Source organism: Heliangelus exortis, chromosome 16 (genome assembly GCF_036169615.1).
Source record: "Heliangelus exortis chromosome 16, bHelExo1.hap1, whole genome shotgun sequence".
Taxonomy (NCBI): domain Eukaryota; kingdom Metazoa; phylum Chordata; class Aves; order Apodiformes; family Trochilidae; genus Heliangelus; species Heliangelus exortis.
In genome coordinates this window covers 13,795,312-13,808,409 of record NC_092437.1, presented here as the reverse complement: position 1 = coordinate 13,808,409, position 13,098 = coordinate 13,795,312, and the positions used below count along the sequence as shown (strand labels likewise).

General features: G+C 49.5%; 1 protein-coding gene across 1 annotated transcript in view; it reads right to left on the bottom strand.

Annotated features, from left to right (window-relative positions):
• TOX2 (TOX high mobility group box family member 2) overlaps positions 1-13,098 on the bottom strand; it is a 144,063-nt gene that overhangs the window by 75,032 nt on the left and 55,933 nt on the right. The window contains exon 2 of the mRNA XM_071759620.1: positions 11,077-11,142. Coding sequence (XP_071615721.1) covers positions 11,077-11,142 — 66 coding nt within the window. The remainder of the gene's footprint in view (positions 1-11,076; positions 11,143-13,098) is intronic.

The following is a 13,098-nucleotide window of genomic DNA, read 5'->3' as shown; positions in this document are numbered from 1 at the left end:
AGTGCCAGTGACACCTCTCCAGGAAAGGCTACTGCATCCCTCCCTGCCTTGGGATTGTGGGTCCCATCCCAGCTCTGGGAAAGATCTCAGCTTCCCCCAAAGGAGCAGAACGACTCAGGGCTGGTGGCAGGGCCACGCACATCCCCCTCCTGCTGGCCTGCAATTTGTGAATTTGTGTGCCCACAGTGCATGTTTGCCTCCTCCCTTACACCTGCATCGCCCACTCCCCTCTCCTAGATCATAGAATCACAGAATTGGCTGGGTTGGAAGGGACCTCAGAGCTCATCAAGTCCAACCCTTGATCCACTCCCCCTGTGGTTCCCAGCCCATGGCACTGAGTGCCACATCCAGTCTCTTTTTAAATATCTCCAGGGATGGAGAATCCACCCCTTCCCTGGGCAGCCCATTCCAATGTCTGATCACCCCCTCCATAAAGAAATTCTTCCTGAGCATCCCACAGTGCGAGATCCCCTCCTGGGGACCACAGCACGTGGCACCCATGGCACCCACCCTCACCTGCCCAAGGATCTCATGGAACCCACCTCCCCTGATGGGGTACTTGATGGCTGCACCCACCTGGAGTTGCTCAGCCTCCAAGACAGGGGATGCCCAGGGGTCTGCTGCACAGATGCCACCACAGAACACACCCCATGGTGCAGAGGTGCCAAGTTCTCATGGGCTGCTTCCTCATGAGGTTCCAACACTTTTCCAGAGCACAGTCAGGTACCCCCCATCCCACTCATGGACAAGCTGCCAGAGCTCTGCTGACCACCAGGTCAGGTTCATGGCTCTGCCCAACCACGTGAGAAAGGAGAGGCTGAAGGGAACCCCTGACCCTGAGCCGGATGAACCACACTGGGGATAACCTGACCTTCATCATTCTCCAGCAGCCCCAGGATGCTCTGCTGAGTGGGGCAGGCCAGCAGGGGCTGGAGAGGATCCCAACAGAAGCTATAAAGGGGTCTTCCTTTCTTCCCAGGCCTTCAGCAGGCCAAATTCTGCAGAGGAAAACAACACTTCCCTGCTGGCAGCAAGCAGCTCCACAGTTAATGACTCTGTTGTGCCGACAGACCCAAACACTGGCTCAGGCCAGGGCTCTGATGAGAAGCAATCAATCAGCTGGGAAAGGAAATCCCAAGAGCAACAGGCTGGGCCTTTTTCATACTCCTGTGGCCCACTGTGTGACATTTCCACAAACAGTTTTCAAAAGCCACTCCCCAGAGGTCCATTACAGAAGCAAACCAACCTCTGCAGGAGCCCGACCCAACCTTCCCAACAGGACACAGGAGCAAATCTGGCTCGTGGCAGCTCCCCAGTGGTGGCATTATCAGAGGTATTGCATGATCAGAGCTCAGCATCAAAAAGACCAGGTCCTGCCCACACTGTGTCACAGTGGGTAACACAGGAGACAAATGGCAAGGAATTAGCACAGTATGAGGAGCTGGAGGATCTGAGAGCAGAAACAGCTTGTGCATAAAAGCTTCAAGATTGCCTTTGTCTAAAGCAAGAGCCACCAGTCAAGGACAACCCAGCACCCCCAGATGAGCAGTGACCTGAGGGGCACTGTCAGGGGGTTTAAAGCACATGTAAATACCATATTAATGTGCTGCCTGTGCTTGGAATGTGACCTGCTCCCTCCAGAGCTGCTCCAGGTTCCTGCAACTGGAGGTCTCCACCTTGCCATGCTGACCACCAAAGGCAGCACCACATGCAGTCCCTTTACAGCAACACCCAGCACAGTGGGAAAGGTGACACTTTACTGAAGAGACACTTCGTTGGTCAAAGGAAACTGCACACCACCTTCTTCTAGAGCTTGCTGTTATTTTCTGAGCTGGGCTTTACAAGTTCATCCACTGCCAGCCCCTGTGTCCTCAGGAGTCACCATGCACAGCAGCAAATGCTGTTCAGTGTTGTTCAGTCTGACTGGACCTGAGCTACACCCCACCATGCTATGAAGCAAGCCCATTACTCCATCTGCTTCACCTTCCAGCACACAGGAACATTTCTGGACCCCCAGATTCCTCCAGCCCTGCTGGCAGTTGTCAAGGCATTTCAGCACCAGGGAATACCCATATGCAACCCTCTATCAGAATTCTTTCTGGTATCAATATTTTCTATATATAAATCTTCAACCCAAAATGCAGCAGCAGCAGCAGCAAAATGCTGCTTCCCAGTGGGACACACACAGTTCTGCTTCTCCACCATCCCCTGGATACCCACCACCTGCCCAGCCCACAGGCCACTGCCTCCAGCTCTGGATCACTCTCCTGCAATGATTGGGGTTTTCTTATATTTTTTTACATTGTTTTACTGCTTATGGACTTCTTCACTGCAAAAGAAACAGGAGCTCTGTTAGGAGGTCCTCATGCACACAGACCACACTCCTCCCAGACTGAGGGCTGGATTCAAGTGTACTGCTTAATGCAGATGCTCTCCAGCATCAGGTCAAAAACAATCCAGAGCTGATCCAGATCCCAGAAAATCAGACTTGGGAAAGAGAAGGAAAGGACCAACTCGAGAGCACAGCTGGCTGTGGCCACCTGGAAGCCCCTGGAGGAGCAGTGGATGCTGTGCCTGGCCCCAGCTCTGCTTGCCAGCCCCTGCTCTGATGCACCTCAGGATCTCCTTCACTCTCCTGCCCCTGCTCCTAAAGTTAAACCTATTTAGAAACCTCAGATATTTGATGAGATGTATGTCTACACATGAAATTACACCACCACCACCACAGAGGTTCTCTGTCTCCACAAGGCACTCTGTGTCACCTTTCAGGTATCTTCAATTGTATGAGATGTGATTTCTTTCTTTTTCCCCCAGAGTAAATGCAATAGAAAGAGAGGCCATTCATTCTGGTTTAGGAACTGCTCAGTCACATCAACTTTTCCCTCTGTGATGCTTGGTAGATGTTTTTCAAACACCCTGTTGTTAACAACTTAGAAGTCCCTTGAGATGATAGTTGAAGATGATATTTGCTCTGTTTGTAATACCAAGGGATTTTTTTATTATCATTATTTTATTCAAGACCTACAACCGACCCTACCCCAACAAGAGAAGTCCCTCTTGGTACAACTAAGTTACAGCTTTTGCTTCCTGACTTGCACCTTTCAAAAATTTCACTGTCACACAGGGGTTCATGCAAAATTCATGAGCCTGGATCATCAGCTGTAGTTGTGCTCACCTCCATAACCCCTCCTGGAAGGGTTTCCATTAGCTGCTGATTAAAATAAATGACATGTAACACTCTATTGTTCATCCTAAAATAGGACATGAGCTTCTTCCTGAATCATCTGCTGAGAAAAGCATTTAATATCTATCAATGTCTACCCTCTATTTTTTAGTCTCTAGCACAACATTGGAAACTATAAAGTATTCTCAAAGAACAGGAGGGAAAGAACAAAATCTGTACCTTAGCACAGGTGCCTGCTGCACTGCCCAGCTCTGTCCAGTCCTCTCTTTCAACTTCCAATCAGTACAAAGCTCTCAACCAGGGGCCTCCTATAGATATGTCCCAGCCACATGTGCAATATGTCATACAAAGGGGTTAGGAAGGCATCAGTTTTGTTACTTTAAGGTGTACTCTGCCCCTGTTGTGATGGACTTCAAAAACACAGATTATTTGCAGATTCAAAGAGACCAGGATGCTGTGCAGAGGCAAAGGAGTCAAAGCCAAGGAGCAGAATTCTGCTGGGAACTCGGAAGTATCCGAGCTCTCCGTGCTGGAGGGCCATGGGCTCTTCTCTTTAAAACCTTGGACTGAAATCTGTCATTTTCTCTAGCACTGACCATCACCAGTCCCTGTGATCAATACATCAAGCCAGTCAACCGCCGAAATAAAAAGATTATTCAGACCCTGTGAGTCTCCTCAGAGTTAAAACAAACACAGGTTTGTTTCACAACACAGTATTCCAAGGCCGATCAGACTCCTGAGAAACACAAATATTCATTAGGGGACCTGAGTGGAATCTGCACCAGGAAGAACACACTGCTGGGCCCTAATTTTCCTCCACTACCCTCCCCCTGCCACAACAAGACTTGAGAAGGATTGCCCTGAGGTACCAGTCAGCTACATGTGTGCTCCAGTGTCTTCCAGGCTTTCTTCTGAGGGAAACCAAGGTCTCAGACATTTGCTGGGGTGACCACCATGCAACCTGTTGCACCGAAAGAGCTTCGGGGGCAAAGAGTCAAATTTCTCACATTTAGATGTCCTTGGAGGTCAGGGACCAACAACCATGAGAATGCAACACACCCAAGCAATGGAAAGCTGTCACTGCCCTGTGAGGGACCAACCATCCCTTCCAAAGCAACTGATGAGGGAACACCACGTGGAGGAAATTCCATCTTGGTCCTGTTTTGCAGCTTCTCACTAAGGAGGAGGCACAAGAACAGGAGGAGGAGGGTTTGTGCCTTCAGAGTGTCCTCACACCACCTGGGGCTCTGTGGTGGCCTCACAACTGTGCAGGCACAAGAGGTTGGAGGACAAGACATCTGCCAGCATCATGACAGGGCTTGTTTTATAGCAGAGGCTGCCGGGATGGGCTCTGTCTAGTCTGAAGCATTAGCAGAGTGTGAGGAAAGTATCCATAGCTTCCTGCACCATCATTAATTTCTAATTATGCTATTGCTTGCTGTCTACATTATTGCTTACTTACCAACACAGCTTTATGGTACAGTCCAGTTCCTTATAACTAGCAAACCCATTGTTATGCTAAAATGAATGCTCCCAATGTTATTTATTATTTTATAAACCTTGTGTAACCCTGAATGAGGACATTAAATGGCAAGAACACTACTTCAAAATCCCATTTTAAATAAGTCACCAAGACAGCTGTGCCTTTATAAAACACATTAGAGTGGCACTCAGAGCACATATGGCTCAGGGATATATACAAATTATACAATTTCTGTCATTCGATCAAATAAGAGGGACGTTTTGACCCCAGAAATGAGTCAAATGTAAGTTGTAATTCAAGCCCCACCGGAGGCCTTGGTGGTAATGCATCCTGACGGCTGATCAAAGAGCTCTGAACATTTGACCCACCAGATCAGCGACTTTCTGTATCTATTATGGCTAATACAGAGCCCAGCCTGAAGATGTATGGAGATAAAGAGAGAGAGGGCAACAGGCAGAGTAGATAAAGGTTGATTTATGCAGACCCCAGCACACGGCTACACACGCCGGTGGATTTCACGCGTGCGGGCAAGGGGTGGGCATGTGTAACCCCACACTAACATTGAGATAGGGCCACATCCAGAGACAGATGCTGTCCACGTGACAAGTGTAATCCCTCTCAGCTCCATTTTCCCTCGGTGCATCAGTTTAACCCCCACGCTCAGCTGAGCTCCTGCACACAGCAAGAGCAGAACCCTCCTTCTGTTTCACGCACGCGCTGCCACGCACAAACGTGTCGGTGCCCATGGATCTACCTCCTCAGCAGTGCAAAGATGAGCAGCTCCATCTGTGAGCCACCCTAACGACACACAGCCCCAAACCAAAGCCCTCCCTGCAGCTCTGCAGAGTCTGAGACATCAGGTGTCCCACCAGGCATTGTGAAATCCCATTTTTTCAGTGCTGCTGTGCAAACCTGCAGCCCCTACACGTGTCCTGAGGGCACATGTGGCTCCTGGCAGCCAAGACCTGATGGTTTTGCTACACACATGAGCAGCCTGAGCGAGCCAGCCAGAGATAGCATCAGGAGGAGGAAAGAAAGAGTGTGCAAAGAACTTTCTGCCAATTTGATTACCCTGTATTCAGCCTCCACAGTTAAAGCAGCAGGATTCTATCTGTGCACTCAGCAAAGAGCTGCTGCATCTCCCTGCCCTGAGTAAACCCTACAGATATATGGCAGACTTTGCACGAGGAGACACACAAATTAACTTGTTAGTCCACAAAGTGGCGTGTTACTCAGCTGGAATAAGCTGTGCACTGAAAGCTCCCAGGATTAGGCAGAGTGCAGGATCAAAAATGCCCAGCAGTAAGTAATCAGCTCTTTCCTCCTTCGAAGCTGCCCAACACCCTTCCAGAAGCCAGAGACAGGAAGGGGAGAGAGGAGAAAGGTGGAAAACACTCTTAAGGGTTTCCATAATGTCCCTCCATGGACTGGGCAGACATACATCCCTGCTCCCAACGAGCCAAGGGAAAACTGCTCCCAAACCCTGCCTGACCATGATGTGATCCTCTGCTCCCAGCAAGGTATTTCTGGCAGCTGGTTGCTTGTAATGTGGGATGAGGATACCTTCCCACAGGGTGTTCCCAGGCACAGCGGATTCATATTCACAAGGCTCAGTCCTCAGCAACCAAGCTCAGTCCTGTCCAGCTACATGGAGAATTTCCCAACTTTTGCCTGTCCCGGGGTTACTGTCCCTGTCACAAAGGCCTTAATAAATGCCTTCTCTTACTGAGTTTGCATTTGTTTTTATCCCTTTAACAGCACCATTGTATTTATACTCATCTTTCAAGTACATCACGTGGTTGGTAATCTGTCCATTCCTTGGGATTTTTGCCTGACTTAATTCCTTGCCTTTGTTTGGGGAGGGATGGGGGAAGAGAAAGAAAGAAAGAAAATTGACTGGAGTGAGGAATGATGCTCTGCTGACTTCATGAGACACAACAGATACCTCACTCATCCCAGGGGTCAGATGTCTGTGACAGTTTGATCAGATGTCTAGTTGCATTTATACTCTGGGCCCTGTTGGGGCTTGAATTACATTTCACATTTGACTCACTTCTGGGGTTAAATGTCCCTCCTATTTGATAGAACAAGAGGAATTCTTTTCCCCAAGCAAGTCTGTGCCATGGATCTGTCAGTGATCCCATTATATTTTAGGCTCCTGGATCTCTGCTTTTTGTGCTGAGATGAACCCTTTTTGGGCTGATGAGAAGTGCAGCTAATAGCACACCAGCAATCACAAGTAGGAGAAGGCAGGGATCAGCTGGCTTTCAGATGGTTTTGATGGTGTTTTGTTGGGTCTTTTTTTAGGAGCTTGGGCTTCCCTGCCCTCTTCCCCTCCCAAGTTAGCAGCTTTCCAGGGCAGGGAGTGACGAGGGAGAAGGATGCAAACCCTGGTCCTGGTTTTACCATGCTCTTGCCATGGGATGCTGCAGAAGTTCCTCAGGATCAAAAACTGTACAAGGGGTTGAGCTAAGACTGGTACAAGGGTGCTGCTGCCCAAGGACCACTCAGCAAGGAGCTGCCCTGACTGCTCTGTCTCTGGAGCTCTAGAGAGAATAATCTGAGTGACTGGAAAGGATGACTCAAGAGCTGGAGCAGTTGCTGGATCTCTGAGAAGAATGCAAAGCATGGCACTGACAGGCAGGAGCCATTTAACACCCCCCTAGGTTTAAACCAGGGCAGGGGGAGAGATGAAAAACAGAATTCTGCTTTCCACCTAACCCCTTCTAGTTATTCTGAAAGAAAAATCAGGCAATTGAGAATTTCCACTAACAAAGACTATCAAACTTCTCCCATCTGTGGACTCCTAAATATTTTCCAGCTGAAAAGAGGCCCTGTACACCCTTTGCCACCCACCTCGAAGCACGGGGGGGCTGGAAGCCCTCACAGATCCAGGGGATTTCATGGTGACAGTCTCACTCCAGGCCATCCCAAGCATTTGGGTTCCAGGGGAGCTCATTGTGTAGTGCAAAACTGGGGTAAATAAGCAAGCGTGCCCCAAAACAGGTGATGTGAAGCTAAGATTTCCCACTGCTGGTGCTGAATATCCCAGTGTCTGCACCTGAGCTGGGCTCAAGGTGAAGCTGTGTCTGCTGCCCAGAGCTGCAGGTGCCCCGTGGTGCCCAGTGGAACCAGTTTTAGACAATTATGAGGAAAAGAAGCCACCAGGTCCATCTATTTCAGTCTGATGGCTTCAGTAATTAGTGTGCATGATTTGCCTTTGTCCCCAAGGATCCCCAAGGCTGAGTGACAGCCCATGTGTGCTGTGCAGGCCTCTCAGGGCGGATGATTTAGCAGCCTCTCAAGTGGGATTGTGAAACCTCACTCCTGCTGTTTAATGTACACGTTCAGGTTACAACAGGTTTAGCAAACAATTAAAAAAAAAACCTCAAACCACAACATCTGTAAGCCCCATTTAAATAGAGGAGTTGCATTATTAGTAATGAAGTCACCACGAGTGCTGTTAAGTGCTCTCTAGTAAATACTGATGGGTGGGTAAATAAAGGGAGAGGATGAAATAAGGAGGGTGCAGGAGGAAGCCTGCTCCCCGTCTTCCTCAGCCAAAACTCATGCTGGGTGAGAATCATCACTACTGTCCTTGTATGGCATGAATACTTGCCCTTCCTCTCCCCCTTCCACCCCAAACAAGATTACAGAGCTCAACGCAGCATCCCATGGGGACACGCACCCCAGCAGAGCCCCAGGTGCCACCCCGTGCCCTTGCACCCCTTGGTCCCTCTCCCAGCTCCTCTCTGCCCATCCTGAGCACAGCAGCACAATGAGGGGAACTGGAGATGCAAGACAAGACAAGCTTACCCATCTGTTTTCCACATTGCCCCCCCCTCCCCATAGAGCTTGTGCTCCAGGAGATAAAGCAGCAGTGAACAAACCCACTGCTGTAATGAGGGTTCCTGCCCCTGTCCCCCCCTGCCAAGAGAAAGCCACTTCCTCACTTTTCATCCTTATCTACTGTTTCAAATAGGAAACAAAAGTCACCACGTAAAGAGAGAACAAATGAAAAGCAAAATTCCTGCTCAGGTAAGCCCCTCTCTGCAGTGCTGGTCCAGTTCTGGGGTCCCCACAACCAAAAGGATACGGAGCTGATGGAGCAAATGCAGAGGAAGCCATGGAGATGCTCCAAGGGCTGGAGCTCCTCTGCTCTGGAGCCAGGCTGAGAAACTTAGGGTTGTGCAGCCTGGAGAAGAGAAGGTTCCAGGGAGATCTTACAGCACCTTCCAGTGCCTCAGGGGGCTCCTGGAAAGCTGGGGAGGGACTTTTTACAAGCACAGGGAGTGATAGGGCAAAGGGGAACAGTTTGAAAGAGGGAGTTTTAGATGAGATATTAGGAAGAAATTCTTTGCTGTGAGGGTGCTGAGCCCCTGGCCCAGGGTGCCCAGAGAAGCTGTGGCTGCCCCATCCCTGGCAGTGTTCCAGCCCAGGTTGGATGGGGCTTGGAGCAACCTGGGCTGGTGGGAGGTGTCCCTGCCCATGGCACAGGGTTGGAACTGGATGAGTTTTCAGGTCCCTTCCAACCCAAACCATTCTATGCCTCTATGGTTCTTTTTCCCAGATGACAGGGATCTAAGCTGGTTTGGTTTATCCTTCTCCCAGGTTCAAACAATACATGACCCCTCCATCCCATTCTATTGTTATTTAAAAGTCATCCTCCCTCCTCAACTGGAGAGCAACAAGGTGTTCCCCACCCAGCAGCATCACTTCTGATTTTTCCTCAGCTGCTCACCTGCAGGGGAGTGGATGTGAGGGGGCTGTGAGGCCAATGCAGCTGGTGGAGAGAAGGAAACATCAATGGTTCCCACTGCCCACAGTTCATCTCCAGGCCAGTCCAACCCTGCTGGCACATCAAGTCCATGACTGCAGCTGGCTGCTGGTTCAGTGCCACCAGCCCTTCCCAACAGCTCTGTGAAATGCTTGTCCCTTGTGAGTTTTCCAAGGCAGACAACTGACCTCACAGGGTCTTCCTATCCCTGCTGAACACAGTGGGGACACAGGGCACACCCCAGCCCAGGCAGCTTGGCGTCAACCCTTCCCTCCTGAGTTTCCTCAGCCTCTGGTGAGTCCTGGTTCTAATGATCAACCACATGCCAGAATTGATCAATTAAATATTTGTTTCTGCTGAATCACTTGATAGCACAAAGTCTGTGACTCCTTCCCCACCTTCTGGAAATCCACCTGACGCAAGAACAACCTTCTCTGTTCCCACACCTCGGTGGCAGTGGCTCCACAAGCTGTCACCAAATGTGAGAGCAGGAACAACCCTTTGAGCTGAGAAGGCAACTGAGAGGTGTTCATCCTGTTATCTGGTTAATATGCACACATTTGAATTGCTGCTGGTACCTGAGTCAGATACACCACAGACGGATGACTCCCTGGTCTCGTACCCCAGAGCTGTCCTGTGTTGAGTTCCAAATCCCAGGAGCACATCCTAACCTCACCCCCAGCCACACACTCTGTCCGGGGCAATAGGAAGTTGGTGGCATCTTCAGCTGGATGGAAAAATCACCACACAGCTGCTGCTCAACTTTTGCAACACATCAGTTTCACATGGCACAACCCTGCACGATCCATGACAAATGCGGATGGGGACAACAGGACCTTACAACAAAACAACCCAAGTCAACCCAAAAACAGGATGCTGCAAAATCTTAGCAATGAACTTGCATTTCTCCTTCATGAGGTGCCCCAAAGGTACAGCAGGAGGCACCTCAATGATGCACAGAGTCCTCAGCCCACTCTATCCATGCCAGGCCACCTCAGGGGAATGCAGGTGGGACCATCTCTCACCTCCTTATCAGGAGGACACGGGCATGTCCTGAAGTTCACATCTCCCAGTAACACCTACACATTATAGACATTTAGGGCTGCACTGAATGGAAATGCCTGTTCCATGTGTATCCAAGCCCTGGAGACTCAGCCACCTGTGAGATGTGAGCACTTCTGGTCCTCTACATGTATGTTTATAGCTCCAAACCAGGAAAACTTTGATTCCTTTTTGTCCTCGAGCAGGCTAACAGTTTACCTGTTTCTCTACAGCAAATACTTTACATGAGGGAAGAAGACATCTGAACAATACTTGGAAAGCTCACCACCTCCAGACACACCAACCAGACCCTCATTTTGAGAGAAGGATGCTGAGACAAAGCCATTCAGCCTCGCTGGAGAGCTGTGACTAAGCTGGGCTCTGGCAATGAACACTGACACCAGCACCCAAGAGCATCCCTTTCCCTGTCCTCAGACCATCCACCACTGCTCCTCAGCAGCCAGCTCTGATGTCCTCTGTGGACAGCCCCGATGTCCCAGGAGTGAAGATTCTGAGTATTTGTGCTTGGGCATACCTTAAGTCCCTTAGAAAATCTGCCCCCAGAGCCCAGCCAAGCAAATTGATGCTTACCTGGTTTGCTGACAGGAACTCCTGGGCGTTGTCATTCATTCCCATGTACATGTTTTCCCCATCAAACTGGAAAGACAAAGGAAAGTCAGAGTTAGTGAAGTGCCACCTGCACAGCAGGGTTCCGTGCATCCCCAGTACTTTCCTGGCTCTTCACATCAAGATGCCCTGAAGTAAAACCTGGGATGGTCCTCTAAAACTTCTAGGCATGTATCAGTGCACATACATCCTTGTTATTGCCATGGGACATGGTAACAAAGCACATTTCTGTTACTTTTTCAGTAAAATAATTAATTAATCACTCCAGTTCTAACTAATAAACACAATCACTGCAACCTGGTCTAGTGGGAGGTGTTCCTCCACGTGCCAGGGGGTTGGAACTGGATGGTCTTTAAGGTCCCTTCCAATCCAAACCAATATATGATATGGAATGCTAAAACCACTGCTGTACTCAGCAGCAAAGGTCATTCAAATTAAGTTCTTGCTAAAATTTCCACTGGACCATCAATCAGCTTTAGAACACTTTGAGCAATGGAAATTTCCGAGACAGGCTGGTCCCACTCAATCCTCTTCCAGATAACAACATACTCCATAACCACCAAAGTAAAGCTAGAGCATCAATGTAGAAAACCACTCCAGCTCATACCCAAGCAGCCCTCTGTGCAGAGCCCCACTGCCCACCTGGACAGTTTGCTGTTTGCAAACTCTGGCTGCAAGAAGGGACAACTCCCCCATCTCCTCTCCCCTGGTGTTCATTTGTGCCCTCGCTGCCCCATCAAACATTCCAGCTCCCTTTGACCTGTTCCAAACTGCTAATCCAGTTATTAGGCTACAACCCCCCTGTGGAGAACTGGCAACCTCATTAATTAGCTACAGAGGGAGCTTTTTCACTTGCTTCAGTTGCAGAGGCACAAAAAAAAAAAAAAATCCCTCCAGGACGGTCTCTGCCTCGAAGCATGGCTGGGGCCCTTCTCAAGGCTAAGTTCACAAATTAATTACTGCAATAAAATGAGCTATGCCATAAACCACTCCGGAGACAGGGAGGAAGGTGCCAGCTGTGAATGACACCACACACTTAACAAGGGGAAGAGCCAGGTCCTGCCCTTGCAAGCCAGATGGTCAATTGAAGATTGTTGACCCCTCGCTCTCTGATAAGAAGCAGATACCAGTTATGCCTTCATAGAAATAGGTCATATTAAGACCAATAAAAGAGAAATCTAAATAAAGCCAGGTGAAGACTTGCAGCATAGATTATTAATCACATTTCCATTTCTCAGAGTGACACAGGATTAGCTATTAAAGTCCGCGGAGTCAGTAAAACCAAGGAGGGGGGGAACACAGCTCTGCTCGGTGCCAGAGTGCACAGACACCCTCTAATTGCCAAATTATCCACAGGGATAGCAGAACAAACCAATTAAAAGCAGCAAAATTAGTGTGGGTATTGTGACACTCATTAACTAATCCCGACAGCAGCCGCAGCAGGGTGGAAGGGGATCCCTGCACACCCACAGGGTTTGGTTAAACCCCTCAGCAGGGAAGGAACCATGGGATGCAGCAAGCATCTGCAGCCCAAAAGGCTTGCCAAGACCAGCAGTTCACCCAGAAGTCAGCCAGGTGCCATCGACTTTAAATTGTATTGCCCTCCACCTGTAAAATGATCACTAGCACAGCCAGCTCCTGCTATCACAGATCCATCTGGAGCTGCTGTGCTTCCAAGTAGGAAGACACCGTGCTTCCAGGCATCAAGACTCAATCAGCTCCACAGCCTAAATACCTTCTGCCAAGCCAGCAGAAAGGGCTCTTCGAAAGAGAGGTGGCACATTGTGTTGGTGATGCTCAGCTCTGCAGCAGCAGGACCCAGGCTCTGCAGGAGGACCCAGGCTCTGCAGGAGGACCCAGGCTCTGCAGGAGGAGCCAGCCCCTGATTTGGCACAGGCAGCAGTACTGGGTTTTGGGAAGTCAATCTTTTTGGAACAGGGAAAATTATGGTCCTGAGGTCCCAGTTCTCCACAAAAAAGCCCACCA